Raw genomic sequence first — 21,478 nt, forward strand, 5'->3', positions numbered from 1 at the left:
CGTGATTAAGTTTGTTATTTAACCCTTTACGAGCTACTACTTGTCGCAAGAAAATGTGGAACCTAATGTTATTAGAACGAATTCAATTATATAAAATAATATCAGAGAAGTGAAAGCTAATTTTACATACTCCAATAGCTCTCTCGAAAAGGGTTAAAACTATTATATTTGGAAAATGATCAGGATTTTAACCGTGTATACCGTATTCGTATATTGGAAGAACATGCAAATATAATATAATTCATATATACGAATCCACTATCACTTTAATATAATTTTTATCCTTACATTCGCTTTTTCTTAATTGTTATTACGATAGTCATCTTGTCCCTGAAAGTGCAATTATTCTGCAAATAGTCGACGTAAACAAATCTAAGAGCAGATAGAAAACGATCGTTGAAGTTTAATCGCTGTCTCGTGTTGTTTCATGTCGCATGAATATTTAATTAAAACATGACTGTTAATTATTCTAGGAGTGAAATGTAATTTACTGATAATCTCTAATGATCTATTGTTCCCTTTAACATTATAGGTGGGATGTAAAACACGGATCTTCATGCTGGATAAACATTATTCGTCGAGATAAAAAATAACATCCCTTGGAATATGTACAAAGAGAACGATACGATCAAAGGGAGCCGTTGCGAAAGGAAAAAAAATATATATATATATTCCGTTTCGAACTAGAATGTGAACAAAAAAGGTAAGAAACGCTGAGCTATAGCTCTTCACACCCTGGTAGTATGAAAATGAACCTGTTTGAGTTATCTTTGAAGAGTCGATTATCAACTAAAGACCACATTACAGGATATATGAATTTGAGTCTATACAACATAATACACGATGCAGAGCATTTATCAGTTTCTACGGATACAAAGGCAAGGATATTAAAGTGGGTCGGAGTTGCGGGACAAGATCCACATACGCACCCCTTCTCACTGGAAGCAAATGCAAGCCTTGTGACAATGGAAAAATTCTGTTTACACAGCCTGTCAGTTTCGTTTGTTCGCGTATACGGAATACCATCGGCGTGAAAGAAAAACTGAAGCAACGAGCTTTTGCGTCACGATAAATCAACATTATTAGTGTCCGCACGAAACTGTAAACGATTTTTTTATTTTCGTAGATTTGTTGTTTTATTTCCATTTCGTTGTACTTTTTCAACTAAAACGGTAATTACGCATTTGATGATGATACATTATTACTAAGTCTAATGTACAGTAGAAGTAAATTGCATTTACTTATAGTAATTATAATAATTTACTAATTTTATGACGTTATAAAATAATGTACTGCTAAGAACGTTTAAGCATACCATTCAACATTTTTTACAATTTCTGTGATACCTCTGTGTTTCAATTAATCATGATGTTAATCGTACCTATTTATTTCAGATTATGGGAGTATACAAAATTTGGTATCGCAAAATATACTAACAGAGATTACCAATTATAATATATATTAACGGAGAATCTCCCGTATGCTAGCTTCGGAAACGCAAACCAATAGTAAAGTGAAAGAATGATTGATGCACCGCTATTGATAAATCTAACAGACGAATCGTTAAAGATTTGAATAAACACCAAGGAAAGCTTGCTTTAAGAAGGAAAAACAGCAGTACTTGACATTTACTTCTAAACATTACTATCAGCATGCAATCATCTATTAGTAACACCAGTGTCCCAGAGGTAAAACGGTGCTAAAGAAATGATAACAGAGTATTCTCAGAGCTATACGTATTCGTATTAATTTTGGAAGAGAAGGTGTATTTGTAAGGGTAGCATTTAAGCTGTAAAAACGTCTTAGCATTATGAATTTGAGTATCCTCTGAAAGTCCTACATCACCCGATTCAAAGACATTTTAAATGTTAAGGGAAAAAAGAATAAAGTTTAATAATTTCGAAAGTATTCGAGGAGATTGATTTAAATGTGACACCCCGTGTATTAACAGTAAGTGTGTCAAATGTCCGCTCATAGATAAACCCATGTACAGTAGTGCATATCTGTTATTTCTCCGGCATAGTTTATATACCTGCTATATAAACAATGCGATATACGTATAGCTCGTGCCACCCGCTCGTATATCTTTCAGTTCATTTTCTGACGCGTCCTACGACCGAGAAAGTAACATTTGTCACGTGATATGTCAATCCTTCACTTTTAATTCTACTATTTTTAAATTAACACACGTACTTTTCCCCGCTTCGCACAACTGATCATACTTAACTGTTAAGTTTTACACTTGTTTGTATATTTACAAAGTCATAAAAAAGTTTGTGTTTATGTGAGCTGTAATATCTTTACACTGATTCTTTTATCTAAATTTCATTTCTTATTTCCTTACAACGGTGTTAAAATTTTAAGCGCACCGCGCACTTTTTACCACTGATCGTTGCTCCTTTCTCTATCGTCTCATTTCGCACCCTTTTAATTAGATCTGCCGACCGTTCCAAATGCAATCACGGTATTGACACTCCGGCGTCCGCTCTGGCACTCATTGTCATTCGTCATGTTTTGTGGTAACTATGTATATACGTGAAAGTGCTAAATAATTGAAAATAGTGTTTTCAGTGATTTGCTGCTACTTCACATCCTGAAACTGTAGATCAGCGATAAATTTTGTGCGAATGTTTAACTTCGGTCGAATTGATATGAACAAAATGTCAAGCAACGATTATATTGGGAAATGGTCATTAGATGGAGTGCACCCTGTGACTCTTCCAGCTTTGAGATATCAAAACAAATTGTCTGTCAATGTTAGGTACGTATATTATATTTACTTCATATATTTGTTAGAAACAAAGATTTTTTCATTATTTTTGCAGTGCTTGTTAAATTATATTTTGCTAAAATCAAATTAATTATAATTGAATATCATTATGGTCAGTGTCTTCGCGCTACCTGGTTTGTTAGCTATTCGTTGTTTGCATAGTCGCTAATAGACATGAATAAACACGAAAAAATCAATCATAGCTTGGACGATAGCGCCTATTAAACGTAGTGTGATCATACCCTCACTTGAGAAAATTAATTTACTGTGTATTTTAACAATGTATACCGAGATCATGCACATTCTTAAGTTTTGCAAAGTCTTACAGGATGAATACAAATTTATTTCTTTGTGGTACAACTTTTATAACAAAAATTTAGATAAAGAAATATTTAAAAATCCCAAAATCCTTGTTAACAAATATTATTATTTTCTCCATTTCTGTGAATTACAATAAAAATAATTAATATGTATTCTTAACATAAGATAGATGCTAAATAATCATTGCAACAATACATTATTTTTTTATTACATCAAGCCGTTTATCTAACACTGACTTTTACACCTTCTAGCAATTCATACGAGCAGGCCAAACTTTCCAATGGTTATCCAAACGGACGTTTACCGAGATTCCTAGAGCTGTCTATAAAACACCCTCCACCCTTATTCCTTGACGCATGATAAAACGCAGAAATAACGAGTTTATCTTCTGTTCGCCATGCGATCCTGTAGCGTGCACACCGTCGATCGCGACGTGCTACATAGTGGAAGGTTTATAGATCATCGCTATCAAACTCATCGTGAATTTATCATGCTTCAATTATTTTTGCTTTTTTAGTTTCATTTATTGTGCGCTTGCTTTTTCACTACAGCTCCGAACGATGTTCTAACTGAAAATTGTAAATTCACGTCTCGATCTCGTGTGTGAAAAATACTGTAACATAGAAGGTGAGTCATTACAGATTATCACCTTTAACAGATTTCTTGTTATTGGTTTTAGAAATCGATCTACACGTTTCGTTCTTGTTGAACACTACACTGAGATAGTGCTATCTGTTTATACAATACCCCCTTATTGTACCATAAATATTTCAATATTTAATCACAAAATGATTTTGTGGATAGAATAAGGATTGAAATATTGTCATAATAAGCTTGCTCTATGACCACGTAAAAGAACAATTTGTCGAGTCAAGTATAAACCGCGTTTTTGTGTCAATGTATTCCACTCTCTTAAGTAAATGTTTTAATTCAAACACCATGATTAGGTAATCTGTAATAATTCACCTTGTATATTAACAACAATTCTGTATTTCCACCGGGGTAACGTTAACAATTCTATGTTACGCATTTAATGGAATTTTCAGGTCGGCTAAAAGCAGCTCGCTGTTTGGCAAACTCGGAAATCTAAAATCGGAAGTAGAGCCCATCAGAAGTAATTTACAAGAAATTTTTATACATCACTACACTACAAAAAAAACTTAAATTTGCATTAAATAGTTATCGAATTGGATACTCGAATTCGATTTCAGTGTCACCCTCTGCCAGTACCTTCAATCCAAAGACTGACAGTTTACACGCGTCCATGAGGCCAATAATTATGTTGGCACAATGCTTTTCCATGTTTCCTGTGTCCGGCATTAATACTCCCGATGCATCGTACCTCAGGTAATTTGCTTAATTGCTGTTGAAGCAATTATTAATCAGTCGCCTTCTCGTCATTAGTTTACTTTTCGGTGAAAAAAAGTAAATGTTCCTTCCGACACTCAATTCCATCCACATAAATAAATCACAAATAAATCATAAATAAATATATCGGAATCTTATAGTTAGGTATCAATCACTGTGTCTAATGTTTAGGTTTACTTGGCGGAGTCCAAAATTCATATATTGTGCGATTTCGTTTCTTGGTTCGTCGATGATGACCGTTTTTAACGTTCTCAGGATAATTTCTACTGGGATAAATTCAACAAAAATGAGTAAGTCATCTGAGATATGATTTTATATTTAGACCAACAAATAATACATTTTATCGTTTGCGTACGTAAGCCACATTCGTTTTTAATGGAACGAATTTGATCGCGTCTTTCCTGTTCCTGAAATTGGCCATGCAGTGGCCATGTTTGATGTTAACTTGGGAAAAGCTTGAAAAAGAGCTTTCACATAGGCACAGAAAAGTTTCCAAAACTAGTTTGTCCACGAAGTTCAAAATTGTGACTATGGTGGTGATGATATTTGCTTTAGGCAAGTTTGATATTTTTATTGTCGTATTGTATTCATTTTTTCTGAACATTAATACATCAATTAAATGTAATTACTTGTTGCAGTTGAGCATAGTTTCTCGATACTCCATGGTTACATCAAAGCTGAAGAATGTGCACAGTTTCGAAACGATTCGGACATTATTGGTGTGTATTTTCAGTCACAATTTCCACAGGTAAGAACTTCTGTAGCTCTACTTTCTCTTCAAACAAAGCGGGTATATCATCTCGTTAATTAATAAATATTGCAAAGATACGAAGGGGTAAAAATCCATGATTATCCGGAACGTAACTATTACATTTTATTGAAACTATACTTCAATAATGAGTGCATCGTTAGATGAGACACATTTTCATTGCCACGTGATAAATGATTTTTTTTCATTTTTAGGGAAGCTTGCTAAATGATATCTAAGAATGCACATACATAATTTACACAACTTGTAATGTAGAAACAATGAAAAGTGATATTTAACATATTATTATTTAAGATAATTATTGACACGCATTAATCAATTTATACGTTCGACTAGATATTTTCCAGAATTCCATACAGCTTGTGGACAGGAATAATGGTGGATATTATCAACATCCTCAGTACCTTCTCGTGGAATTTTGTGGATTTGTTTTTGATCCTCATCAGCATAGCGTTGACAGATCAGTTTCGACAGCTAAATAATCGCCTGTATTCTATAAGGGGCAAGGTACGAATCCATAAATACTTTTAAATTAATATTTCGAACATTACGTAAGGTCGTGGCATACAAAACGAGACAATTTTTGTTATTTAATATGTATCACATTGGTATGTAAGTATTGAAGACATTAAATATACACTTTTATTTTTTATGCACATATTTGAACTATTGTAATTAAACGATACACATATACAGTCCGTAACAAAATTAATGAGTCACTTATACGGATCGAAGAAATGATCCAAAACCAACTTCAATCGGTCATAATTTCAGCAAAAATGATCGTATTGATGTCGTTAAAAAATCGTCTAAATATGCTGTACCTTAATGACATCAATGTAACCATTTTCACTGAAGTTATCGAGCGCATAAAGTTTTTAGATTCATGAAAGTGATTCTTTAATTTTTTCACGGAATGTATTATAATTTCTAATGATGAATTTTGTTCGTTAGTATCATTTTATTGTTAAGGCAATGTCGGAATGGTGGTGGGCCGAGGCAAGGAGTGACTACAACCATTTGGCAAGCTTGACAAGACAACTAGACTCCCATATCTCCATTATGGTTCTTCTCTCTTTCGCCACCGATCTGTACTTCATCTGCATACAACTACTTTTCTCTTTCAAGTATATATGACAAAACTTAATTGTGCATGCCGTCTCCTTATTCTGCTATATACACGCACACGCTAACAAACGGGAATGATTTCTTTTCTCAAAGATATTTAATATTCACACCTCTACGCATCGTACCAGGAATTTCAGTATACTCTATCTTAATACTAGTACTTGTATAATATGTATAAAATCTAACACTTGTCTATAATTGTATAATATTCTCAATTGTCACTCACCGAACGAGTACATATAAGCTTAATATTTAACTTTTAAACAGTCCCATGCGAAGAGCAATTGAGAAAATTTACTTCGGCTTCTCCTTCGGATTCCTGTTGGCGAGGACTACTGTAGTCTCTTTATGTGCTGCATCGATTCACGACGAATCGTTACTTCCAGCACCGATTCTCTATAGCGTTCCCGGAAGCAGCTTCTCCACAGAAGTATGGATGCGAATAGCCAAAGTTTTATCAAGTGTTATAAATATTAGAATTAACATCTGTATGTGTCGATAACATACATACAATGAATAAATGAATACAATTAATTTTGTTTGGCGTAGGTGATGAGATTCTTGTCACAAGTAACAACAGATAGTATTTGCTTAACTGGTATGAAATTCTTCTCGGTGACCAGGAGCCTCGTATTAACTGTACGTATTGAAAGCGATAATATGGCTTACAAAAATCTTTCTTTATTAAACATGTAAAGTACGAAGAAGAAATTACTTTCTATTTTCTAAGGATAGAAACTGAACAAGCATATTAGACTGTTCCTGCAATGCCTAATCTAATCTTGTAACATAAATTATTATTATAATTGTAATTAATCGTTCAATTCTCTCCCATCAACTTAATACATTGAGTATTTATAATAGGAAGAAATATTTAAAAATTCTTCCTAACGACATGTTTCAGGTGGCGGGGACCATAGTCACGTACGAATTGGTTCTGGTACAGTTCAATTCTGGCCAGCAAAATAACACGCTAAACAGCAGTGTGTGCGAGGTGAAGTAATCTCGTATTCAAACATCTTTCGACGCGCTTTCAAAGCGGATCTCACTTCGATTCCTACCCTTTCACCTAAACATTTCGCTTGTTTATGGATTTGCATAATTATTTCCGTATTTTCAACTGAATAACGCTTATTGTCCAAGCTGTACATACAGAGCTAATTGATATATACACGTGTATACATACAGTGGCTTGCAATTTTTGTAAAATAGCTCCTTATTGCCTCCCAATTTAGAACTGTTTCTTTATTAAATTTTTCACTTTCTAGAAACCATTCAAAAAGATCAAAATTTTATTTATATTTTATCTATTACATTACACTCTTTTATTTCAGTTTACTTCATATCATAACAATGTACATAAGAATTATAATGTAATATAATATTTAAAATAAATAGGATTTCTATTTATTTTATTATTTTATTCGAATTAAGTATTTCTAATAGTATTTGTTATTAATATCTTATAAAGAGAAAACTTTTTGGAGATTTTAATGTATACTATATTATTAGAAATGAATAAAAATATCTAAATTCCGATTGGTATTAAGCGAATGATATTAGATCGTTTTTCCTAGAGTTTTGCAAAAGAATATTGTTGAATAAAATCGTGTCAAGCATCACTTATTAAATTAAACGATATACAAACAAAAGGATAATAATTTACATTAATGATAATTCCAGCACTATTCGATGATAAAAATTGAAATAGATCTTCAGGAATCACAAAGATAACGTGCACTCTATAAAATTGGGTACGTATTAAAATTTTTTTTCCATTACTGTATAAAACAAATTCTTTAATAAAGTAAAAGATTTATATATATGTTAAATAGAGATAATTAAACAGAATGACTAATGTTAAAATAGTAGAAGAAAATTGTGAATCATATACAAGATAGACAAACCAAAAATCATTTAATAAAATCATTGAACTGTATAATATATTAAAACATCTTCTCATGTATATATTCTGCGATATCGCTGTGTAACAAAAAAATGTATAACATCAAGATACACGTATGTGCATAGCTTTTCACTGTAAAATGTAAAACTTAACTTTTTAAATTACTCATTGCTATTTCGCATTGAACAATCGCTATACATAATGCTTTTAATGTTTAACTTTACTCGCATAACTTTTATTTAATGCTATTCTCTGAATACAAGTGGGAATGAATTAAAAACAAGTTACAAATACAATCAAACGTTATAAACAAGTTTTCCAAGTTGCAGCTAAGCAAAAAATACTTGCAAATCCTCTTCGAAATGCTCGCGTTGCACTGAATGATCACAATTACATTCCGTAATGCACTATAAGCCTCGTCACCTATTTAATAACATTTCATCAGCGACGTTAATCAAATATCAATACATTCATACTTATTATACATAGTTTAAATATAAATTATGTTCAACTTATTTAAAATAGCACAGCATCAATATTTTTTTACATCACTTCTTAGCCAATATAAAGTTGTTGTCCCCAGTTATCAAATTAATGCAAATCGATACTTCTTATGATCTACTGCTGCGATAATGCCAAGCATACGCACAATTTTGCTTTGATAAAATTTCAATTATCAATTTCTTTGTTTGTTGTAGTCCTTCTCACTGGATACTGTATAACTTTGGCCATTCGTTAACTTCTTTGTAAAGAAGAAGCTCTTTGAAGCATTGTTGGTCTTTCACGTTTTACAATTAATCATCTCATAACGATAATCAGTGATTTTGGTAAAACTTTGATATAAGAATACAAGAATTATCAAATAAATAATCAACAGTCCATACTCAGAATCACTCTCACAATTATTGGTTCCAATTAACATTGAAAACCTATTTATTTATCTGTATCTTAATCCCTCTTGGTGTTGTTTGTTTTTAATGTACCCGAGCGTACCGATAACATGTATACCATATGTAGTTTGTGGAAAAGTGGAAAGAAATAAATAATACACTTCACAGACGTATTAAAGATACGTTTACTAATTACAACACAAATGAGAATAATTATACTTTTCGCACATAGAAAACGTAATGTAGCTGAGGAAAGATATGGAAATTAGAGTTAGAAATTTCGCGTGACAATTAAGAGCATGATAGCACCATATTAAGCGAAACGTGGAAAACAATAAATATCCTTATCTCCTCATCTTTATGACGTATTTCGATAGATCACGTTAATTAATACCTACCATAATTAATTATCCCAAATTATATTTATTTACCAGTAGCGCCATCTCTTCGAAAAGTGCTGAAACTGGTCGCACAGCGTTATCGACGGTGAAGTAAACTACTCAAGAACTACTAGTGCCATCTCTGCGGAAAGTAGTGAAACTAATGTCCGACTAGTTTCAGTTCTTCTCCGAGAGATGGCGCTAGTGCTTCAGTAGTTCACTTCGCTGTCGATAACGCTGTGCGACCAGTTTGAGCACTTTTTACAGAGATGGCGCCACGGGTTCCAGAGTAGAGTCGGTATCATCTGTCTCACTCTTTCCTATAGCTTTTTTATATATCTTTCTCCGTCTTACCTCTACAACAGGAGATACAATTTATCTGAATCATATATACATTTCTCTTAGATATCCATGGGTGATAAAATAAAATTTTACAAAATTATTTGCAACATTTATAAACATACGAATATTTATTAAAAATTTATGTAAATATACAAATTGCTTTGCAATAATTACTCGTAAATTACACCTATAACATTCCCAAATTTCAACTGTACATAAATGAAATTAATTTGTGCTTATATTGTATTACATTTATGTTATATAATAGCGGTTGGTTTACAGATATTACAAATTAAGAAGTTTTTTATTATTAGTCGGTTAGTTATTTGAAGAATATCCCAATTGATGCTGCACCTTAGAAATGATATTAAGAAAACATTACCCAACTTTATTTTACAGAAATTTCATTTATTAATTCGAACCTCCGTAGTACTAGAATCGTTATACTATCAGAAGAGCTAAGCTTTCCATTGAAAAAGAATATTACACACTGCTTTGTGTGTAAGTGGAAATAAATTCAATGCAAAATAGCTTTCCCTTTGTTACAAGTTATGTATAGTTTAGAAAAAGATATCCCCTCTCTGCCTCTTTCCCTTTTTATGCGATGGCTGAAGAGCCTGTGTTGCAAGAATTAATTGCTAAACTTTACACAAATCTTTGTATCGTATTGTGGTCTTTTATTTTGTCTAACGCATGCAAATTAGACCACCAAAACGGTAATTTATGTTCAAGAATCAATTTGAACCATGGACTCAAAGGAGCATTTATTTTTTTCACAAAGTCATCAATTTCAGATCGTGACACCCAAGAAAGTTCGCTAACTTCATCCGGATTTGGGTTCAACGTTAAATTATCCTTCTGTATGAACAGCACGTAATCTATTTCGTGTTCACCCCAAGGGCCACTTACTGCGTGATAATGAATTCTTGTTAAATAGAAGAAATCTGACGGGGATAATTCTGACATAGGAATTCCCAATTCGTAACTGAGCCGCCTTTGCGCTGCTCTGCGAATTCCTATTGCATCCTGTTCTTCGGTTTCATCAGGTATTTCAGCCAACGGATGACTGCAACAGGTATTTGTATAATGGTTCGGAAATGTTACCTAAAAAAAAAGGGATATCAAGTATAGTTTACAATTCAAATACGATAATACATACACAAATTGCTTACCTTGTTACTGGATCTCTTTTGCAGTAATAACTTTCCTTTACTATTAAAGAGAAAAACACTGAACGCTCTGTGAAGCAGAACTCGTCCGTCCGAGTTAACAATATGACAATCCCTTTTCGTAGCTTCGCCAAGAGGCTTGTCCGACTCATCAACAAGAATGCAACGTTTTTCCAAAGCGGCTTCCTGCAAAGGAGCTGCTTGTGCGCTGCCAAAACTTTTCATCGTGGAAGACGTCAAATTTCGTACACCATTGGACATTCCCCTGATCACTTTGATCATTGCTGTTCGCGTCTGTTCTTTTTAAATAGCATTCAGAGATCTTCAAACGATTATATAGATTTCAAATTCAATATGTAAACTTTTTGCAGCAGATGTAACATATGCGACTGACAGGTTAATTAAATCGGCGACCCCGCGCCATAATTTCAAGGGATTTTAAATAGCGTTACCAACACAGGCACAAAGCAATCGGCGATCCATGTAACCGCTGCGCTGAAAAAGTTTCATCTTTCAAGAATAAGCAATAGCGATTCCGCTTGACATAATAAATAATTTATACATTGAACATTACTCATTCTAGAACCGAAGCAAACGTGCTGATAAAAATTCCACACAAGTATAACTAATTACTTCGCTACGATACATTTCCAGAGTCTGTAATAAGAAATGAATTTAATTTAAAATATTGCCTTCTCATTCTTCGGTTGTCATTGAAACGATCCGGATAAACGATAAATTTAATAAACGATAAATTGCTACAAAGTTCTATTATCGTCTTATTTGTTCGACCGTAAACGAAATCTAATTACAAGTTCGATTATAATTCCAAATGCGGATTTTTATTACGTACTAAACAATCGCTCTGAAACTACGTATACACTTTGACTTAGATAATGTGGAATTAATTATCAATTCGTATAAATGTCTGACGCTAGATAAGCATCAATTTGTTCGTACAAATAGGACACGAATAGACGAAGTTTTATTGTAAATATTATCGATGCTATACTTTTTATATCGAACTATATCGATACTGTAATCAAACATGCGAAATGTAATGTGATATTTAGATGTATAAAATTTTCTGGGAATAGATAAGTCTTGTATCTTTGTATACATATACATATTTTTATGGTTACTAGTATATATATAGTAATATATGTATATATTATAGTTATACATCGTTTGAATCGTAATGATCGATAGCTCTCGTTACTTCTCGACTTCTCGATTGATCGAATTGCTTTATAAAGTAGTTGAGTAAGTCTCTGCGATATTCAGTGCGGCTGCAATAAAGACCGTTATATAAAAAAAAATTATTGTTTCCTTGATGTGTTATTTATTGTCTACGTTTCGGTATAATTTAAGTGATTTTACGTCGCGTCATTAATTTGTCGTTATAAACTGTGAGATGAGCGAGAACGCGGAAATAACAGGAGTGATATCGCCAGAAAATGCGGCCAGAGCGGAAAAATTTAAAGAAGAGGCGAATGAATATTTCAAAAGTGCGTTTAAAAGACCTCCTAACGATTTACCATTGTGATTTGGTTTACAGCCGACAACGAAGCTGTGAAAAAATTTACGAGAGCTATTAAATTAATGCGGTTTAATCACGTGTGCATTTAAAGCTAACCAAACTTCTGTAACGTAGATGATCAATTCAGTTGCACGATGAAAATCACACTGCTGGAATTGGCCAGTTATACGATCTTAAACGATCAGATTTTCCGCTTTTTTATTGCTAGAAGCCTATATACCAAATAGTTAATTTTATTTTCGCCATCTTTCCTACCAAATATAATCGTGCATATCATTTTACTTGTCAAATTTGTAGAAATCATTCCGTTCGAATACCATAAGGGGATTCTAATTGGATGTCAATGAAATTTCTCGTTTTCTAATTACGTATATGTATCGAAAATGATTATCAATTGATTAAATTACAGTTGATGCGATCGGTGTCTTAATTTTTTTAGATCAAGATTACACCAAAGCCATAGAATTATATACTAAAGCCATAGAATTAAATCCTACGGTGGCTGTTTATTATGGGAATAGAAGTTTTGCTTACCTAAAAACAGAGTTCTTTGGATGCGCGCTTACAGATGCGTCGAAAGCGATCGAGTTAGATAAAAATTATGTAAAAGGATATTATCGTAGGGCTGCTGCTCATATGTCACTAGGCAAGTTCAAACTAGCTCTTAAGGATTATAAAACTGTTACTAAAGCAAGACCAAATGATAAAGATGCGATGATGAAGTATACAGAATGTTCTAAGATATTAAAAGTATTAGCCTTCGAAAAAGCGATTTCCGTGGAAGAGAATAAGAAAAACATAGCTGACATGATTAACATAGAAGCCATGGGTGAGTTGTTATCGTTAATGTTCAGTCGTTAGTTATTCGACTAGCTTGTACGTTTATATCTTATTAAAATATTTTAAATGTACGTGTACATTCTTTCTAGCCATTGAAGATGAATACACAGGGCCTAAACTTGATGATGGAAAAGTTACATTACAATTTATGCAAGATTTGTTAGAATGGTACAGCAAAGAAAATAAATTACACCGTAAATATGCTTATAAAATTCTTTTAGACGTAAAAACATGGTTCATGGCACAACCAAGCTTAGTCGATATTACTATTCCTGACGATAGTAAATTTACTATCTGCGGAGACATACACGGACAGTACTATGATTTACTTAATATATTTAAATTAAATGGATTACCATCAGAAACTAATCCATATGTATCCTTTATAATTTACTACGTTACATTTGTTTAAATTCATCAAGTTTAATACTATATTTATTATATAATTGTTAATATTTAACAATTGATTCCTAACTGTTGTATATTGAATTTCGGGATGTTTTATATACGTTTGATGATATATCCCTTAACAAGTTATTTATACAGTTATTTAATGGAGATTTTGTAGATAGAGGTTCATTTTCCGTAGAATGTATATTCACCTTATTCGGATTTAAATTGTTATACCCAAATCACTTTTTTATGTCCAGAGGTATATATTTTTTATTAATCGATTTATATCACTAATATATTCGTAACGTAGATTCATAATAAAATGGTTAAACTATTTAGGTAACCATGAATCTGCCACAATGAATCAAATGTATGGCTTTGATGGTGAAGTTAAAGCAAAATACTCTGCTCAAATGGCTGAATTATTTACAGAGGTTTATAATTGGTTACCGCTTGCTCACTGTCTTAATAACAGAGTACTTGTAAGTTTATATAAGATTTAGAAGAAAGTATACATTACATGTATACATATATATTTATGGATTTTATAGGTAATGCATGGTGGTCTGTTTTCAAGAGACGATGTGACATTGAAAGAAATTCGAGAAATTGATAGAAATAGACAGCCACCGGAAGAGGGATTAATGTGCGAATTGTTATGGTCAGATCCACAGCCACAACCTGGAAGAGCACCTAGTAAAAGAGGTGTTGGTGTTCAATTTGGTCCAGACGTTACACAAAATTTCCTTGCTATGAACAATCTTGATTATATTGTCAGAAGTCATGAAGTAAAAAATGATGGGTACGAAGTTGGTCACGATGGAAAATGTATCACTGTGTTCTCTGCTCCGAATTATTGGTACATAACTCTAACATCAGAGATTGAAACTTTGCAAGATCTTCAACTCATTATTTTACATATTAATGTTATTTTGTTTCTAGTGATACTATGGGTAACCAGGGTGCCTTTATCACACTTAATGGCAAAGATATGCAACCTCATTTCACGTCATACGAAGGAGTGGTGTGTTACTAATTAACTAGTAGCTTTTAAAATTTTCAACTATGATATATGAATACGTTTCTTTTTTTTTTCAGCCTCATCCAAATGTAAGGCCAATGGCGTATGCTAATTCTCTACTAAAATTTATGTGCTAGTGGAACACCCTTAGATACTGTTGATATAAATAAATGAATAACAATAACTGAAGACGAGTAGCCCAATCAAAGTGCGCATAATATATTTGATACTGAAACGGAGAAGGTGAGAAATGCTTAGACTTCTCCAAAAACAATAAGTACTGTATTCTTTCTAGGGACAAGAAAATCTATATCGTAATAAATGCAATGAGAGCATAGAATTGATGGGTACAAAAATTTAAAAGAAAGTTTGCTTGTTTTGATAACCGGCGAACAGTTGTATCAAATTTTCTTGTCTATGATAAGAACAATATCTTATTAGCAATTTACGTTTTCATTATAATGAAATGACGTAAAGAGAATATTTCTATTTTGTACCCTCAATTAAACCACCTTATTCATTAAAGATGTCACTGTTCACGCATTAAGTTGAATAAATGATCTCAAAAATCTGAATGGATTAACTTATATTCTAATATTTGCAGAGGGTGCTGAACATAAAATTAACACAACTATTATTCTTTTAATTTATTCTTTAACGAATAGCGGTGGTTCTGACGAAACAATGATTATTATAAAAAATATCTAATACATATGCGATTTAGCATAACTATGTAGTACAATTTCCCCGCCAGTCACTATTTATCACGTTATTTGTGATGACTACTTTTTTTACGAATTCGATGTGATTGGAAGGATTTCTTTCATCTAATATTTTGTTTTTTGTTAATAATAAATGATGTTTATATAATGTATTTAAAATTATATTATTCTCCTCTGAAAAGGTAAACATTGTACTTATACCATAAAAATAGAGTTTAACAATTTTTCTTACTAAATTATCTTAGTTTTCAAAATTCACGATTATACTTCGCATTTTTGGCTACACGAAATTAACGGTATAATTTTATATAATTACGAATTCACATAAACTTAATCGGTGCCAATATTTACTCTCCTGTCAAGTTTATCACAGCGTTACGTTCAACCCTGATATAATGTTGTCTCAAACTGAAATTCTCATGCTATAAAATCCTACAAACTTATAATTTCGTTCCTTTAACTAACACTTTATACATTGTATAATAGCTTTAATTGTGATTCCAACTATTGTAAATCGTTTTCGGTTACAATACTACACAACCGAAATAATGTGAACATCGAGTATATCCTTAATTCCGCATAATAATCACAGATTATTACCAAAGACTGTGCATGTTATATTTTAGTGTTTTAAGTTGTCGGAGAAGTTGGAAGCATTTAATTTAATTAAAATTATTGCAAACCCCGCGGTGGTTAGCAATGCGTGACTTTTGGAACACCTAGTAGCGTTTAAAAGTGGCGGTTTGGCCAGCGGATCCAGCGAGAAGTACGCGTAAGGTACGTAGCGTGGCGCCCGGTATCCATGCTTGTTTTTCTAAGTAGCGATTGTGGGTGACACTTGCGTATCGAGATAAAAAGTAACAAGTAATCGGAATTTCGCGGAGCGGATGATTTTTTTAATTAAATGTAGTTACACGTGGTCGAAGATATGCGGGCATCGAAGGTGCCGATGAACGAACGGAAAAGGATACCAGTTAAAGTAACCGCACAACGTGGGGCCTGCTGAATAGCGATCAGCTGATCGTGCTCGAGCAAGGAATCCGTCGGGTGGGTTGAAACGCCTGCGTGCATATGTAGATATCTACGTACTTTGATTGCGTTCGGTAGTGCGTTGGTGCGTAATACGCACCTCGTGCGGTCTTTGTGTGCGTGGGCTTGCGAGGCGTATACTCACGACACATCTGTCACTGAATAAATATAAAATCGATCACGGCAAAACTTATAATAGTTGCGATCTATAACAATCTTGTGAACTTGATTGCGCCACGAACTTCCCTATTCCGTAGGTTTCCCTACATTTCTAATTACGCCTGCGGTTACGAGCCTTAGGATCTCGGGGCGCACCGAAGGGGACTTAACCGAAGAAGAGAATACACGGGCGTTAGTTGCAGGATACATGGAAGAAAGGGACGAAGGCTGAGGACGACGCGGTTTTATCCGTTCTCGTGTACATATCAGTATTTGTGAAAGAACGAAATGGCTCGTCCTTCCGATTGCAATCCGCTTTCGTATCTGATCGCGAGGCAAATTGACGACAAAGTCGATCAGTGTAAACGCCTCGTCAACGCTAGGTTCGAGAGCTCTGAAAATCTGTTCAGAAAAGATTTACTGTCCCATTACGGTTGCGTCAACGCGATTGAATTTTCGAACCAAGGGGACCTCCTTGTTTCCGGTAAGAAGTTCATCGTCTACTTTAATCTATTTTTCATTTCTCTCGTACGGTGGTACGTACGTTCGTTTAGTAAATATATTTTCGACAGAAAAGTCGAATTGCTCGTGGCGTCGGTTGTTTGATTTAACGATTGTACAATTATGCGGAACAGCCGCTACTTGAATTCCATTGTCTTTGGGTCTATTAAATTAATTATTGAAATGGGAGCGCATGAATTTATTTAGCTGTTAATTTAACAGGTGGCGATGACAGAAGAGTTTTATTATGGAAAGTGGAACAAGCGATACAAGATGTAGGCAAGCCTGCGGTGATGAAAGCTCAACACATTAGTAACATTTTTTGCCTTGGTTACGACAGTAGTAAAACAAAAATATTTTCTGCTGGAAATGACGATCAAGTTATCGTTCACGACTTACGAACGTACGAATGGATATATTTTGTTAAAAAACTAAAAATAGAAATACCAATTTGCATAGACATCCACGGTCTATTTTAATTGTACAAAACTGAATAATTGTTTTTTCTTATGATACAGAGGAGATGTCGTGAATTTCTTTTTACACGAGAAGCCTGTCTACGGATTGTCAGTACATCCGCATAACGACAATGTATTTGCAAGTGCCTGCGACGATGGAAGAGTCTTAATTTATGACATACGAGGATCTAGTGCTATGGAAACCTTTTGTTTGGCACAATACAAAACTGCGTTTCACTCTGTTATGTTCAATCCTATAGAACCCAGAATGCTAGCTACTGCCAATGCGAAAGAAGGTGTTAGCATGTGGGATGTGAGAAAACCTTTGGAGTAAGTAATCAAATAGGATAAAAAAGGTTGTACAAATATTTAACCGAAATAACCATTTCTTTTTCCTCTGCATTTAGACCTGTACTGCGTTATGGAAATGAAAGTTCAGCTCAAAGTTGCATGAACGTTAGATTTAATACAGCGGGTAATCGATTGTTAGCTTTGAGAAGAAGATTGCCTCCCGTATTGTATGCTGTAGACTCTTCTACTCTCTTATGTCAATTTGACCATCCTGGATATTACAACAGCTGCACAATGAAATCGTGCTGTTTTGCCGGAGATAACGATGAATACGTTCTTTCTGGTAGATAATTATCAATCACTGACGATATTTGTGTAAAACATTGTGCATATCAGATTACGATTTTCAGGTTCCGATGATTTTAATCTATATATGTGGAAAATTCCACCTGAGGACGTAAAATGGGTAAATTCGGCACATATGGTATTACGTGGTCACAGATCGATCGTTAATCAAGTACGATACAATCAAGCCAGTTGTATTTTTGCCTCGTCTGGAGTTGAGAAACTTATTAAGATTTGGAGTCCATTTCCTTTAGGAAATAATTGTTTAGGAGGATTAAAGGTAACATTCAGAATATTTAATTTAAATATACGTCGCCTGACAACGTTTTGGTCAATGGCAGACCGCGTCTGCAACTGTTGCAATGCGTTCTATTTTATAACCGTTTAAAAATATATAATATTTCCATGTGTAATAAAGACAGTAGGCTGTGCCATCTAGGTTTATATAAGTAACTCTGATATTATCTAATGACGTGTTTCTGAAAATGTATTCACGTCGTTAGACATTGCATGACTGACTATATTAAGCTGTTTATGTCAAAAATTCTATGTATACTCTACTATAATTTATTTTAATTCCAACACGAGTAAATAGTATTCGTATATAGTATTCATTATTTGTATCATTAATTTTATATTTGTATTTTAGAGAGACGATGGAAGACAGGAGAGACAACGTAGAGTGTTTACACACGACGAGTACATTGGATTAGTATTACATAGTGGTCAATTTATGACGCACGATTATAGTCACCAATCAACCAGAGAAGATCCAAGAATGATGGCATTCTTTGACTCGCTCGTGCAACGTGAAATTGAAGGCTGGAGTTCCGAGGATATGTCGACAGCACCTCAGACTATCAGTGATTTTGAAACTAATCCTATAGCTGGACGTGTTTATAGTGCAACAGATTCTGACGGTATGTCCTTTTTTCAAGCCACTAAGATTCTGTTAAAGTAATGATAAACAATTATAAGCAGTTATAAATGAAATTTTAATACTTATTTCTTTTTTTCTTTTATATATATGTGTATATATAGACTCCACAGCATCTGATCGTCAATTGATGTTAAGTATTTTGGGATCTGCAGTAACATTGGCGTCTCATGGATCTTCCGGAGGTGGAGTAGCACCTGAAAGACCATTAGAATCGCCGAATCGTATAACCCGACTTATAGCATATCGCAGAGAGAAACTGATGAGACTTGCGGCTGTAGATTGTGGTGCACCAGCAAATAATGTTTCGGCTGCTGCGTCAGAACCATCTGCGTCAGGTTCTGCTAGTGACGGGGACAATGCACAAATTAAGTGTAGATCTAAATCAAAATCAAAATTACAAGGTGTGAAGAGAAAACATGGTAAAATTTCTGAAAGGAGAAATAGGGCTAGAAGAAAGTGTGCAGTGTTACAAATTAACAGTGACTCCGATAGTGATGAACAACCTATTGATACAACTCAGCCTAGTACCAGTTCTGGTGTAGTTTCTAGGAGATCACGATATGTTGTAAATGCTATCGAAAGTGACGCAAAACATTCAAATTATAGCAGTAGCAGTTCAGAGGATAATGATGTTTCTGGTAAACGAAAACATTTGAAAACTGATTCTGATACATCCATAAAGGTACACAGAAGGAAACATAAGAAATGTAAAAGTAACTCAAAAAGTGATTCCAGCAAGAATAAAAGTAAACGGCAAAAAATCGACTATGATGCAAAGAAGAAAAAATCGGACTGGAAGATTTATTTAAATGGTGTTAATAATACAACAAGAGTTCAAGAGGGTTGCCCATCGACGCCAGTGAATAAATCAAGCAAAGTTCCTTCGACTCCTGATAGTGGCATTACATCGGGAATGTCTACATCTGAAAAAAATGGTGAGCAAGCACAGAAAGATCAGAATGACGGGGAAAGCTCGGATCATGAGCAAAAACTAAAAAATCTAGAATATTTTAGAAAAAAGGTGGACGTAGCAAGAAGGAGCTATCGTAATCGATCTAAGCCTTTATCACAAACCATTTCAACTACAACTGATTCTTCCGATTAAGCTCCTGTTACCTTCGACCTTTTAATCCCTTTCCTTTTGTACATAATGAATCTGTGATTCCTTGAAGTATATTTTTATAATACTAAGTTTGTTCACACGAGGAATGTGGTCGGTTTTTCCTATCTTCTTTTAGACTTCATTATTATTTTTTTTCTGTTACCTTCGCATATGTATCCTATATATTTTATTGGAATCTCTTATGATGCAAGACTGTCCCAAAGAATAAATCTTTTTTCACCATGTTCAAAACCATTTTAATTATGATCTAATCACAACATTTTATAATTAGTACAAACGGTTACGAATTTAGTAGTCTCAGATATTTGAAATTATTAACAACTAACATCTCGATTATTTAGAATTCGATTTATTACTACAACCTAAACATGTTTGGACATGACCATTAAATCGTATGTAATCGAAAACAGCAAAACACCGCCGAGAATAATAGATAAATTAATGCTGCATTAGCTATAATAAAGCAACTCAGCTAATGTGTACTGTTGACATGGTTTGTAAGTGTAATGGAAAATAATAAAACACTGAATTGATATACATTTTTTTCTTATATGTTTAGCTTTGAAAACAAATTAAAAGTATTGCATTATTTAATCCTGCATTTATACGTCTTTATTAACTTATAACAAATAAAGGAAAAAATTACTTAAATTTATGCATTAATTTATTATCCAAAAAATTTATGCAATATCCATTTTGACTTTAATTTTATAAAAATTGTTAGATTGTGCCGGTAGATTTAACGTTGACTCTTCGAGGGAGTTGTTTAAAGAGCTGAAGAGAGGTCAGAATAAATTGTATCACGTTACATTGTAAAATGTAACGAAATTTGGTATATCAGTAATATTTTATTTTGAAAGACTTACAATTTAATATATTTCTTACATTACAGAAAAAAATATGGGATTACATTGTAAGTGGAAATAAGTTTATTAACTGAAATTAATTTGCTGCTAGATTTTTATTCTTAACAGATAGACATTTTTAATTCCTCTTTATATATTAGGATAACAAAATCAATAATTAAATGTTTTGTATTTCGTTAACGAATTTAAAGTCAACTTTATTATAAA

At 33.4% G+C, this 21,478-nt stretch overlaps 5 protein-coding genes across 6 annotated transcripts; 4 read left to right on the forward strand and 1 right to left on the reverse strand.

Moving 5' to 3' along the window:
- Positions 1-556: 556 nt before the first annotated feature.
- On the forward strand, positions 557-2,596 carry LOC143422665 (uncharacterized). Its single transcript, XM_076893467.1, has 5 exons — positions 557-576; positions 617-703; positions 850-1,101; positions 1,395-1,688; positions 2,572-2,596. Exons 1-3 carry the CDS (start codon positions 557-559, stop codon positions 1,070-1,072), a joined length of 330 nt encoding a protein of 109 aa, XP_076749582.1. The 3' UTR covers positions 1,073-1,101; positions 1,395-1,688; positions 2,572-2,596.
- Positions 2,567-9,079, forward strand: LOC143423046 (gustatory receptor 5a for trehalose). The gene is made up of 12 exons (XM_076894097.1): positions 2,567-2,761; positions 4,138-4,205; positions 4,303-4,438; positions 4,631-4,749; positions 4,820-5,014; positions 5,098-5,207; positions 5,565-5,735; positions 6,183-6,355; positions 6,624-6,786; positions 6,906-6,995; positions 7,261-7,350; positions 8,961-9,079. The coding sequence occupies exons 1-12, from the start codon at positions 2,628-2,630 to the stop codon at positions 8,982-8,984; spliced, it is 1,473 nt and encodes a 490-aa protein (XP_076750212.1). The 5' UTR covers positions 2,567-2,627; the 3' UTR covers positions 8,985-9,079.
- Positions 9,080-10,404: 1,325 nt separating this feature from the next.
- Idi (Isopentenyl-diphosphate delta isomerase) lies at positions 10,405-11,325 on the reverse strand. Its single transcript, XM_076893639.1, has 2 exons — positions 11,047-11,325; positions 10,405-10,978 (listed from the first exon to the last, which is right to left on the reverse strand). Exons 1-2 carry the CDS (start codon positions 11,323-11,325, stop codon positions 10,520-10,522), a joined length of 738 nt encoding a protein of 245 aa, XP_076749754.1. The 3' UTR covers positions 10,405-10,519.
- A 962-nt stretch (positions 11,326-12,287) lies between these two features.
- Positions 12,288-15,709, forward strand: Ppd3 (protein phosphatase D3). Its single transcript, XM_076893879.1, has 8 exons — positions 12,288-12,551; positions 13,023-13,412; positions 13,513-13,799; positions 13,970-14,075; positions 14,156-14,298; positions 14,368-14,675; positions 14,759-14,840; positions 14,915-15,709. Exons 1-8 carry the CDS (start codon positions 12,458-12,460, stop codon positions 14,972-14,974), a joined length of 1,470 nt encoding a protein of 489 aa, XP_076749994.1. The 5' UTR covers positions 12,288-12,457; the 3' UTR covers positions 14,975-15,709.
- An 824-nt stretch (positions 15,710-16,533) lies between these two features.
- LOC143422798 (DDB1- and CUL4-associated factor 5) lies at positions 16,534-20,942 on the forward strand. Of its 2 annotated transcripts, none has more exons than XM_076893723.1 (7): positions 16,534-17,231; positions 17,471-17,651; positions 17,767-18,036; positions 18,114-18,340; positions 18,408-18,622; positions 18,992-19,262; positions 19,435-20,942. In XM_076893723.1, the coding sequence occupies exons 1-7, from the start codon at positions 17,036-17,038 to the stop codon at positions 20,385-20,387; spliced, it is 2,313 nt and encodes a 770-aa protein (XP_076749838.1). In that variant the 5' UTR covers positions 16,534-17,035; the 3' UTR covers positions 20,388-20,942. The 2 variants fall into 2 exon arrangements, with proteins under 2 accessions (XP_076749838.1, XP_076749837.1); XM_076893722.1 differs by having other exon boundaries at positions 16,536-17,231; positions 19,384-20,942.
- The last annotated feature ends 536 nt before the right edge of the window (positions 20,943-21,478 follow it).

This window comes from Xylocopa sonorina, chromosome 4 (genome assembly GCF_050948175.1).
Source record: "Xylocopa sonorina isolate GNS202 chromosome 4, iyXylSono1_principal, whole genome shotgun sequence".
Lineage (NCBI taxonomy): Eukaryota > Metazoa > Arthropoda > Insecta > Hymenoptera > Apidae > Xylocopa > Xylocopa sonorina.